General features: G+C 38.5%; 1 protein-coding gene across 4 annotated transcripts; it reads right to left on the minus strand.

Moving 5' to 3' along the window:
- Nucleotides 1–315: 315 nt before the first annotated feature.
- Nucleotides 316–12,314, minus strand: LOC113167287 (serine/threonine-protein kinase 38). Of its 4 annotated transcripts, none has more exons than XM_026367767.1 (14): nucleotides 12,255–12,314; nucleotides 10,099–10,236; nucleotides 9,514–9,565; nucleotides 9,141–9,263; nucleotides 8,582–8,665; nucleotides 8,369–8,492; nucleotides 8,119–8,273; nucleotides 7,198–7,300; nucleotides 6,335–6,396; nucleotides 5,500–5,617; nucleotides 5,280–5,403; nucleotides 5,081–5,176; nucleotides 3,532–3,626; nucleotides 316–3,441 (listed from the first exon to the last, which is right to left on the minus strand). In XM_026367767.1, exons 2-14 carry the CDS (start codon nucleotides 10,227–10,229, stop codon nucleotides 3,305–3,307), a joined length of 1,404 nt encoding a protein of 467 aa, XP_026223552.1. In that variant the 5' UTR covers nucleotides 10,230–10,236; nucleotides 12,255–12,314; the 3' UTR covers nucleotides 316–3,304. The 4 variants fall into 4 exon arrangements, with proteins under 4 accessions (XP_026223552.1, XP_026223549.1, XP_026223551.1 ...); XM_026367764.1 differs by having other exon boundaries at nucleotides 7,189–7,300; XM_026367766.1 differs by lacking the exon at nucleotides 12,255–12,314 and adding an exon at nucleotides 12,169–12,187 and having other exon boundaries at nucleotides 7,189–7,300.
- Nucleotides 12,315–12,849: the final 535 nt, after the last annotated feature.

Genomic DNA, 12,849 nt, shown 5'->3' on the forward strand with positions numbered 1-12,849 from the left:
GTAACTGCAGAATAGTTCTTCAGAGAGTTTTAACTTTTTTAATAACTAAAAAAAGATTTAACTAGCAGCCAATCTTATTATGGCTAATTGTGCTGTCAACATAGGAAGTGGCATTGAATTATAATAACTGTATCAGTAAAAGTAGATACTATATTATTGATTTAGAGATTGTAACTAATGACCTAATAGCTCATAATGTTTCAAAAGGTGTTAAAGTTTTCATTGTGCCACACCTACAGGTTGAGGAAACGTCGACTGAATAAATCTATTCTACATTTAAATGTTGTGAAGGAAGACACAACACAACACAACACAGTAAGTGCAGAGTAATTCATTGTCAAATTGCAGAAAATACAACAGCCACGCGCTAAAAAGAGAACAGTGGTTTAAATAATGTACACCCACCTTCCCCAAAACCCATCACGTCTTACTCTCAGATCACATGTGGTACATAATGACGCAAGCAAAGCATACACACACATCTGAGAATTACTTGTAGAAAACATACAGACCTTCAAACAAGCCAATATTGCATTGATTTACTGAGTATTATCACATCCTCCCCTACAGTCTGAAATCACACACACACACACACACACACACACAAACAAACAAAGCGGCATCACCAGCAACAAGTCTTTCAATGTGCTCTATTGCTTTAAGCTGACTTGTTGGCGGTTTGGTGAAAACATGCGTAACAGGAGCATTTCAAAACCAGTTTGTTTTAAAAAACATTGACCCGCGCCATAGAAAAAAGCTCCACTGCGTGCTTTCCTAATGTGTTACAATGTGCTGAGCGTCATCTACTCACTACCCGAATACATAAAGTTTTATATTACAGACAGTAAGAAAAACCTTTAGATTGAACCGTTTTATATGGAAGCTCATTCCTGCCAGAACAAAAAAAGAAAAAAGATGGAAGTGGGATTGACAAAAGTTCAAATTAAGGAAAACAAAATTTTGATTTTTTGATGTCACCATTACAAAATACTAAGCCATATTCAAAGTTACTGTTTAAATTGTATGAGCCAGATTTTTAGCTAGTAAATAAATATGGTCCAAGTCAAAATCTGTTATGACATAAGATAATTATGACAGAAAGTTAAAATTGTGAGATATGCAAAGTCGAAATTATGATGTACTACACAATCTAATAAAAAAAACACGTGTTACTCAAAGAAACTACAAAATAAAGTCTAAAATACTAAGGTGAGATAATGTTTCATAATTTAGATTGAAAATGAAGCTAATAAGAATTGACATTGACATAGTTCTCTCACAATTTTAACTTTTGACTAGGCAACTAATGATGAAATGTAATACTAATTATAATAGAACAATACAACAGTTTGACTATAAAATGTATTACGTCCATATTTTAAATCTAACAAAAAAAAAAAAAAAAAAAAAAAAAAAAAAAAAAACCTTTTACCATTTTGACCTTTTTGTAATTTTCACCATTTCTGGGAGAATTTGGCTTCCATAATTCTACCTCATGTATCAGGACAAATAAAATAAACAGTATGGTCCAGGCTACATTCACACAAACAGCATTTTGGAATTGTTGTGGTAAAGAAAAAAAATCTCCATAAAACTTTACATTCATTTCAAATGACAGCATTTTGGATATTCTGTTTACTGGAAAATCTTCAGCCCTGTGCTTCTGGATTTATAAAGTAACTCCACCTCCTTGTACGTTCAAACAAACCAGTCCAACATCACATGAATGCAGTAACTGAAGCAAAGGGACGACTTAAACTGCAACAGAACTGAAACAAAACGCCTGGGAACAGAGTATTAACAGCGGTAGATTTTGACACCATCAACAACCACAATTTTATCTGGGTTAATTTATTCTCACAAGGCTATATATGTCTAAGGCCTAGCACAAGTACACGGGTATTTTTGAAAACATTGTTTTTCTAAATGCGTTTTGGTCTGTAGTTCACACACAAACTCTGGTCAGTCTGGTTTCAGGTCACTGAAAACAAACTTTTGGAAAACACACCCAGTTACACATGGAACATTTTTATAAGAATAATCCTTCTCTTCAAGTTCCCTGTTTTTCTGCTAGATTACAAAAATAAAAACGAGAGAAGATAACATAACATAAAAACACAGTGACATGCCAAAATGCTTTGTAGGTTGCAGTGACTTTCAGCTCTGCATGTTAGCAGTATAGTAATGCATTCATTTTGTATAATATTTAATAGATGTGCTGAATAAGTTGATTTCAACAGCTGCTAAATCTAAAAGAACTACTTTTATTTGAGTTGAAATGGGAAGCTGTATTGTATGTTCTTGCCATTAAAATAGTCAAATGTAGACAGCTGTGGAGAAATAGTGACGTTAGCATCTAGAGATACTGTCTTCTCTCCCCTGTCAAACTCAATACTTTCCCAGTCCAAACAAAAAAATACCCAATCCAGAACACACAAACTAATGAGCAGTAGGCCTGACTGAACAGGGGGAGGATCAAACATCACATAAGGTGCTATAGAGAACTCAATACAAGTGGGTCGTCGCAAAAATGTAACAAGACTCTTGTGTTTGTTCCACAAAATGCATCATCCTCGTATTATTCACGCTTTTAAACAAGCAGATCTTGCAAATATCAAACCATGAAGAAGAAGACGTGTCAGAGAGATCAAGCAGAAGCATCATTCAGCTCACAGTCTTTGGTTAGATCATCTTAAGAAGCCAGCAGCACTTTTGGGAAGCCTCATTGTGAGCTCTTATACGAAGCAACAAGCAACGTTTGGACAGAATCCCTGAAGAGCACCTGATTCACTACAAGTGACAACTTAATGCAATGTTTGAGTTGATAGTCAACATCCATGGGCGTAAATGAAGTGGGTGTCCTGGTTTTGGGAGGAGACGAGCCCTTAGTTCGTCCAACAAACTGGTGCTGGTTTGAAGAGAGAGAATATAAATGATGCTGGTATCAGGAGTGAAGACACCCCACTGAATCCACAGGTGGAAAAGGCAAGTGGAGAGAATCCCAAGCACTTTGTTCCCAGTTCAGTTTTGATGTGTGAGTAGAAAAAAGAAAAGTACCATTGGAAGCTTCAGAGAAAGTGAAGACCCGCAGAAATAAAGACAGGAGTTCCTACGGTGGAAAGCATCGGATGAAGATTTAGCCCCGTTCTTATTTGCAAAATCCTGTGTGAAAATAATCCTCATCACTCAGGTAACACAGAGAACAGACAGCGTTCTCCTTTCAGGGCTGAAGTTCTTCAGACAGCAGGTGTTTGGACAACTCGTTCAGGTTTCATGGTGATGGAGGATAAAAGCCCGTCGGTGTTCATCTCTTCCCTGACTTCATGTAAGATGGTATAGCTCCTCGAGCGGTCAGACCTTCGAAGCGTTTGTAGGTGTAGTTGATGAAGACCCAGTCCTTGTTCTTCAGGTCGTGCTCAGTCTGGTTGGACACCTGGGTGGCTGGAGAAGGAGGGAAAGCTAAGTTTTCAACCAATGCAGATATCACAACAGAGGCACAAAATATGAAAGATTAAGAAATGGTCAGGGCACCTGATTGTGTGAGGATATCTGAATCAGGGAACTCATCAAAGTTGGAGGTGTCGTCGATGCTTTTGATCTCTATGGGAATGGCAGCAGGTCTCTCTCTGAGGAACAGATCAGTGAAAATAGAGAAAAGGTCACCAAAGGGAAACTGTGCTTATCACACAGAGCAACAAATGTACTGTATTCTGTCCTAGTAATAGTAGTAAGAGTAGTAAGAGTAATACTGTTCTGCATAGCAAGAGGAAAATATAAACTCAAAAACTAATCTACGTATACGTTATTCTACACTAATTAGAAAATGAAGCATCGTCTTAAACATGATGTATCGATGTATCAGTCATGTGATTTTGTTTTCAGAATCTTACAGAATCTTTACAGCTCAGGTCTGTGGACTGACGGCTGTGCTCCTGTCAGGCGACTGCTTGTTACAGTAGAAGCCTCAAAAAGATCCTGAGCTCAGTTTCCTGATTATAATTGATCTTAGAGGTTAAGAGGGTTTCACAAGAGCATTTCTACAAATGCATGCCCAAAGCAGCTCTTTAGAGCAACTGCAGAGCTTCTTAACATCAGCTGTCTGTGAGGCTGAAGATGATATTCAATACACGTTAAGGTTTTAACTGTCTGCAAGTTGTGCTGTATATTAAAAATACATGAATGGTAAAACATCACAAATGTTTTATACCTGGAATTGTTCAGGATGCAAACAAAGCCTAATGTGCAGCAAACACTTAAGAGAATTCAGCCTGCTGACTTTAATATTTCATGTTACTGGAAAGTAAACAAAGTAAAGTTTGAGCTGCTACATTAAAAATCTAAATAAAAGCAGTGGTGGTTCCTGTAAGTTATGCAAGTCATAAATATACACATCATCTACTGTAAAAGCTATTCTGTCATCAGTTCTGTATTAGACCTGCTCTATATCAGCATGTGGCAAAGATATTATATAACTAACTATAATTTAGTTCTAAAGACAAATCTTTGTTGGTCTGTGTCACATTTATTTCTGTACAGATGACTAACAAGCAACATGCTGCCTTCTTTATGCTTATATATGCTTATATTCAATACTTTTCTTAAATATTCTCAGGTTTAATTAACATGTGTTCACAGTTTGATTACTTTGAACACCTCAAGTGAAGCGTTAGTGTTATCTAATCTGATTTGTTCCCATTTCAACCTGTTCAACAAAATCACAGAACACCTTTTCTGTAGATGGAGCTTTGCCCTTTTCATTTGTTTTTACATTTAATACAAACTAAAATGTCCAAAAAATCCTACATCTACCACAACTAAAACAGAGTCTGCAGCATATTAGACAAATACAGAAAATAATACAGAAAGAATGGTCATGGTTTAAAAAACTGAGAAGTGACTATGGAGATATGTGACTCAGAAAACTGTGTTGTGCTGAATTATGTGCATGTGCTACTTGTTCTGCAGGTGATTCAAAGGAACTCGACAGGTATGGGATGCTTTTAGGAAATCAAACCCTGGTCTGATGGGATATGTTTCTAAGATAACTTAAGTCAGACTTAAACTAAACTTTCATGCTCACCTGATATGGTCGTAGTCGACTCCTTCAAAGAAAGGATTGGACTTTATCTCCACCACACCTGTAGCACCGATCCTGTGTTCCTCCTCACAGCAGAACCTGTTCAACACATATGTATAATATTCAAAACAATGGACTAGCTGCAGTATCAAGTACTAGGGAACAAATGAGAGTGATCAAAGATGAACAGAGCTGTTCCTGCCTGAGGATGAGGTCTTTGGCCTTCTCTGATATAGGCACTTCTGGAGGAAAGGTGAGCGTCTCTCGCCAGTTCATCACTTTCCTGTATGTCTCCTGAGGGGTCTCTGAGCAGAACGGAGGGTAACCTGCAAAGAGATCATGAAATGTCACATCTGGCCTGGTCTAAAACTCCAGAAAACAATCAAGGTGGATGCCATTGAACTGTGTCTCTGGTTCATTACCTATCAGCATCTCATACATGATGACACCCAGGCTCCACCAATCACACAGCTTGTTGTATCCATTCTGCATAAAGACCTCTGGGGCGATGTAGTCTGGGGTTCCCACTGTGGAGAAAGCCTGACAGGAAGAAGACGACACAAGGAACAACATAAAGGAAATGACAAAAACTATACTATACTAACTATTTATGTTTTTCTCTGAGCTCAACTTCTTGGTTTGAAGTGACTCATAAGTACAAGCACCAGCGCTGATTTCTGAATGTTCTTTAGTGAAAACATTATCATCACTTTGTTTCAAGTGAATCAATTTCTGTGTTATGTGTTGTCATTTCCTTCCCCCCATTTTAACTAACAATAGTTATATTTATAATTTAGGAGAAATATTGTCAGCAGTTCACAAAAAAAATTAAACAAACCCCTTCATTTCACCCATCTATATAATCCTATAAAGGATAAGACCTGAGAAACTGATTATTTTGCAGTGATCTCTTAATGTTTTCCCTGAGACCACATCACATATCACATTTTTAGCCAATATTAAAATTGCCAATAGTGACCAATTTCTCCAAGTACTGTGTTTAATTACATATAGGTATTAACAATAAGGGAAAGTTCCCCTGGAAATAAACTACAGGTTTTAAATATGAAGTACTTGCTCAGCCTGCAGTGTTTCTTTCATTTGAACCAATAAAATGTACTAATCTCAACTGAGTAAAATTTATATCAAAATATAAATAAGTAGAACTTGCATGACTTGGATAAATCAAATTTTGCTGGTTAGATTCATATGTTCTGTACATAATCTTCATAAATGTGGATCTGTGCTCACACCTACCAGTTGCCTCCTATTCCTCTTCCAGGTTTCTGCTTTCCTCTTGGAGTTCATGTTCTGGAAGGCTGTAGACACAGGACATCCCAGTATTAGAACCTCTGACCTTAACCACCCTTTCCATTAATATTACAGCATTTGAATGCATTGGCTTCATGTTTGAATTAGTGGTCACACGATTGATCAGACAGATTTCTGGCATTTTATATTAATTTGCATCGGATGATTTCTTTTCTTACACTTGCCAATTAGTAAAATGTTTACTACTCCTGGGAGCATTTCATATGTAAAGGTGCCTTTAAATCACCAGATAGACATGCAAGATTAGAACAGAGAGAGAGAAAAAAACAACCTTTGCCCCATCTCCTTCAGCCAACAGTGCTGCAGTACATTCGACATTTGTACTGACAATCACACAGAAACAGAATCCAACAGTGTGTCTCCAAATTGAGAGCAGAGCTAAGCTGCAGAAGATGAATGGTTTAAATCTTCATTTCTGTGTTAAGATGGCAGACCTGCAGTGAAATCACACTCTGCTGCTACATTTTTATTTTCAGCATAAGTCTAATTACTGTTTCCTTTTTCCCAACAAATATCACCAAACCCATGCTTGTACCATGTGTACATATGAAAGGAGGAGGAACATTAATGTAAAAGTGGCTCTCAATGACAGAGAGGTGTCACTTAATACACTGATGAAGCCAGCAATGTTACACACAGATTACTTCAGCAAGAAAGCAGTTTTAAATCAAGGGGAATAAAGAAATTACAAGTTTTAATAAAATCAGTCAAAAGTTAATTGCAGGCTACTCAGGTTGCATGCAAGCAACAGTTGAAATAAATGAAAATGGTTGCCTGACTTTGCTTACTGAGATCACTGGGCAGACTGTGGTTCAGGTTCTTGTAGAACTCGGTACGGTGCGCCCTCTTCAGCCCTGTGCACAGGCCAAAGTCTGACAGCTTCACGTGGCCCTGGAAACAAAAACGAAAACCATAGTTGCATTTCCATTAAAACCTCCTGGTACTCTGTTATCAAAGAAACATTTCTCAGGAAGGTGAGAATACCAGCTCATCTGAAGAACCATTTAAAGCATCCAAATTAGACTGGAGAATTAAAATAAATTCATGTTAAAAAACATCACAGTGACATCATCAAGTCATCCTGTTCCTTGATCAATCTTGTGATCAACACAACTCATCTTTTCCTTGACATGAAACAGAAAATAGTGTACCACTGCACATGTTCCGGAATAATGCTACTTATAGGATGGTGGTGAACTGTTATTTATACAGCGTGAGCTTGTTTACAGTTTTATTTCGAGGTTCCACAATTATGTCATCTTCTTACCAAAGTCTTACTGTAAGCTGACCTTTTTAGATTCAGCTCAGAGTTCATATCACCGTCTGCACTCGAGCTGGGTTATGAACTCTGCCATCATTACCACAAGGTTGTTAAATCATTTGCCAATTTCAGCTTGACCCAATTTCATCTTGAGTCAGCGACAGTGACAGTGTGTGACTCCTGTCTGCCCATACCACACCACAACAACAGCTGTAGCAATGCTGCTTCTATTCAAAAATGTATTATCTTCACATTTAAATGTCCATTTTATTACTGTGTATAATCTAATGGAATCATTTCAGCACACACAGCTCCAAACCGATGTCAAAATGATGGAATTTACTATTATTTTCAAAATAACTCACTTAAAGTCCACCTCCAAAGCCAAAAACTGCTCTATCTTCAGTATTAACCATGGTGACAGATAAGATTTTTGACCACGACTCACCCTGGAGTCCAGCAGCAGGTTGTCTGGTTTGATGTCTCTGTGGATGAAGCCCAGCTGGTGGATGGAGTCGATGGCCAGCACCGTCTCTGCAATGTAGAACTGAGTGGCCTCTTCTGTCAGAGTGTCCTTCTTCATGAGCAGGGTCATCATGTCTCCTGCGGAACAACAGCAGAAACCACAGTCAGAGTCACACTTTTTTCTACACAGTTTTCAGAGCCTGACTGATCAAGACATAAAACAAGGATCATACCTCCAGGAAGGAACTCCATGATGAGGTAGAGGTTCATCTTATCCTGGAAGCTGTAGAACATTTTGACCACCCACAAACTGTCTGCTTCTACTAGAATGTCCCGCTCAGCACGGATGTGACCAACCTGATAAACGGAGAAACACACAAGGTAAAGGAATGTCCAATGGAAGAAAGACTCATTCCAGAGTGAGTGTGTGTAACTCCCTGTCTCACCTGCTCTTTCTCCAGCATGTCTGCCTTGCGGAGGATCTTCATGGCATACACGTGGCCGGTGTCTTTCTTCTGCACCAGACGAACCTGAAGGTAAACACAGAAGAAACAAATAATTACACTAATAACTAGTAGCTGGTTAATGAAATACACTCGTATCAAATCAAAATCTATCAAGAAGAACAGTTTGGAGGAGCAGGCTAAGAGGCAAAGCTGTGACTTGTCCTTTCTGCTGTCATTTGAAAGTAATGTCATTGTGCCTTTGCTGTAATAAGCTAAGGGAAACTGTGCTACTATTAGCTAAAGGAGTTGTGTCTTGACCTGTGATATGCGGCCATGTTTACTGTCAACAAGCCACAAAAACACAAAACCGGCTTGAAGAAGAGAATTATTCACAGCCATAGTCTGGGATTGTTTTTGTGAGTTTTATTACTCATTAGCTTTGGTATTATTAGTGGTGCTCTTAGACGATACGTCTACGTTTGTCAAGATGAAGTACTATTGTGTTTAAAACAAAAAACAGCACCAGAATCAAGGAAATATTTACATAAAAAAGGTTTACCTCTCCAAAAGCTCCTCGACCGATCACCTTTAGAGACTCAAAGTCTTCCAGACCCAGCCGAGTGCGTTTCAGGCGTAGAAACTCCGTCTCTTTCCTTGCATGCTGAGAACGCCGGATACGTTTCTGCAGAGCACAAACCCCAAACAAAAATGTAAATAATTTTGAGTGCTACATTTAAAGTTATACCTATATTTCTATATCAAATAGATGTGACACCGGACCAAACCACTTTTGAAGGAAGTTGTTATAAATAGGTAGTATTTCAGGAGATCTAAAAGTAAACGATTAGACAGGAAGTGAAAGTAACTTTAAGTCTTTTAAGTGTACATTCTTTCTCAATGCATCTGAACATGCTGGGAGTTGCAGCACTCACCTCTTCATCCGCCAAGCCCTCCTGATCCATCACTTTCTCCAGCTTCTGCTGCCTAAAAACATAATTTCACCATTACTACTGTTTTATAGACATTTTATAGACAAGTGTAGACGCATCCTGTAGTATCGCACTCTTTGTAAGAGAAGGCCCGTTATATAAAGTGGTGGCTTGAAAGATGTAAAATTCCCATCAATGAGCCACTTTTTTTAATGTTCATAAACTGCTGCTGAAACATGGACTTTTGCACTCCTTTTTTTCCACCAGGTTATTGAAAGCTGCACTAAAAAAAGAAAATCACCCAGCCAGGACAGTGATGAGTATACCGATTTGTCATAACAGGAAGTGGTTTTCCTTTAACTAAATTCGCATACGTGCCACACCCTTGATGCAAACCCAACACGAGAAAAAATAGTGTGTGTAAGTCTGTGTGTGGGGGGAATTATAAGCAAAAGCAGCAGTCTTTTTTTATATTGGGATTTGGTAAATGTCATCAAAACATCAGTGTGCAATGCAAAGTGCTGAGAAAGCTCTGTGTGCAGCCAGTCAAACATTTCCATGTGTACATCAGAGACTTGTGGCTGTTACCTCATCTCTCGCTCCTCATGCTGTGCAATGAGGTTACTGTAGAAGTTCTCCAGGGTCATTTTGGCCATGGTGACCCGCTCCCTGGTGTGATTACTCATAGAGGAGCACGAGCTCTGGCCGGTCATCGCCATGCTTTACCTGGAAAGACACAGATGATGTAGATGAAGGTGTTAGGCAGAGGGAGTAGTACATCCAAAGTATAATACATCCCTGCTGCACTAAAAACTTTACCACTGAGGAGCAAGATGCTCGATGGGACACCGCTGAAGGAGGCAGCAGAGTAGAGAGCAAATAGTCCTCTCTATTAAAACTGGCTTTGTTGTTATGCACTGAGCTCTTGGAACTATGAAATTAAATGACAGTTGAACCAGAAAAAGAGGAAGGAAAGCTACTGCCTCTGTTCCCTGAAATGAACAATGTCGACAACACTGAGTGTGGAGATATGAAGAAGCAATGAGGAAATCTTATTTGTGCAAGCACTGGTGGTAGAGGTGATCTGTGAGACAGACATGGGGTTAAGGCCAGCTGTACACCAACAAGTTTCTTGACTTGGACTCTGGAATATTGAACTGTTGCTGATAATTAATTAAAAAACTGTAGGATAGGTGCAGTTAATATGTACAGTTAAGTTGTCATTTTCCTGGGGGAAGGCTCATATGGAGCCTACAAAGAATTGTCATATGGTTAAATTGGTATGAAAGGAAATTTTGTCTTTCACCAATAGTTGGGGGCTACTTGTTTTTTCCTACTGTAACTGGTTCTCTTGCTCATACTGACCATTAAAACACCTTCACGGCTTTGAAATGTGATTTTAATGCAAAATATAATGTAAACGAGGTAAAAAACAGACAGTCGCTGCTATGTACTAAAAGAAATGTTCGTATTGTATTTGAGGTTAACATGAGCTGAGAGCTTGTTGAGAAAAATTAAATGAATATCTTCCACTTTTACAGCCTTAATAATACAAAACAAGGCCTCACTATTTTATGCAATGCAACTTAATAAGGAAACACTATTTAAGGAAACAGAGGCAAAGAATCTGGATGACGACAGCCTGATATCAACGTCAGACAAACATTTACATTTAGTCATTTGACTGAGGCTTTTATCCAGAGTGACAATAGTCACACAGAAGATTAACTTCAGGTTTTGTGTCTCTCTGAAGGCGATCAGGAAGAGCTGAGACTCAAACCACTGAACCTGCAGTTTGTGGACCACAGTCACAAAGTCAATTTGCATACATACTACCGCAGAAGAAAGACTGCAGCTTTACTCAATCTTCACTTACATTAATGGCCAGGATAAACAAAACAGTTTCAATGTACATATGGGCATCTGCTTATCTTCTCTAAAGACACACCTGTGAACCTGTCCTCCTATAAGTTAAAGTGCCTTTTTCCAAATGTAATCGAGTCCATAAACCGCGTTGAATCCTATTCAATAAACGTGAATGCTGATGAAGTTTAGCTTGTTTAGACAGCTCCTGTTAAAAAGAGATCAAGCCTGTGGCGAGACTTAAATTAGCTAGCTGCAGTTGGAAGTTGTTAGTTTCGGTTGCAACGTAGCCCTTCGTGCTACAAACTACCTAAAACGTTAAGGATTCACAGTTTATAGTAATTTAACTGAATAATTAACGTGCTTTGGTGTCATTTTAGTTCGAATATACTTTGTAATGTTAGGTTTCCGTTGTTGTCGGTGTCCTAAAGCCTCATAAACAAACGCTTTAACCTGCTAACATTAGTTAGCTTGCTAGTTAGCTATTAAAGTTCCACAGTTCGTCAAGTAAGTAGAGAAACTGTAAGTTAAACCGGATGGTTTTTTTCAAAATAAAACCGCCTAGTTTATTAAAACGCTAGTTCAACGCCTGCTAGACGCTTTAAATTTTATTTTGAAAGCCCCAATCGGAAAACACCCATTTCCATTTGAGCCACTCGACAGAATGAAGTTAACCAGGCGAACAGCTAAAAGTTAGCTGGTCAGCGTTAGGTGGCTAGTTATCTGCTGAACAGCCTGAGTCGTTGGCTTTGAAAAAACACATATTACGATCGAGGGAGTTCAGAACCAACTTACTAGAAAGATTGTGTAAAGAAAACGTCCAGCATATCACCTAGTAGAACATTAATCCAGTATTTTGTACTTGGTCTTTGTTCGCTTACCTTGGTCGAAGGTGCGGTAGCTGTCGTCTCTTCCTCTACTTTAGCGAATGTTGCGTCACCGTCAGTGTGAACTCAGCCTGACACCTAGTGGCCGGACCTACACAGTACACCTCTCTCACAACAGGACATTTCCTGGTTTTACATGTTTCTCTCACTGACACAAGTGTCTGATTTTTATAAAAACAGGCTGCAAATGTGTATTTATGCTCGTCTCGTTTTGTGCAGCTGGCATTGTTTAGCCTACTTACATTCAGAAGTGGCAGAGGCACATAAACTGAATGTTCCAGTAAATGTGCTCGTATCTCCCCTTTATGAAGTTCTACACTACTAGAAGAAGTACCACTTCACATGATCTACTCACACTGAAGTACCAAGTACATGTATCACGTTTACTTTAAGTATAAAGGTTCAAATACTCACACTAAGAGACTGATTTCAAGGAGTTACTAATTAAAAAGTTGAGTCCTCCTCTGAAATGTGTGTTTGTAGAAAACTCACCTGTAAATAACAAATGTATAATATTTTCAATCTGTGAAGTGTTTTATTAAACCCTTACTGTGCATTTTTTTTATTTTATAATTTAAAAGATTTGGAG

The sequence above is a fragment of the Anabas testudineus genome, chromosome 7, assembly GCF_900324465.2.
Source record: "Anabas testudineus chromosome 7, fAnaTes1.2, whole genome shotgun sequence".
In the NCBI taxonomy this organism is placed as follows: Eukaryota; Metazoa; Chordata; class Actinopteri; order Anabantiformes; family Anabantidae; genus Anabas; species Anabas testudineus.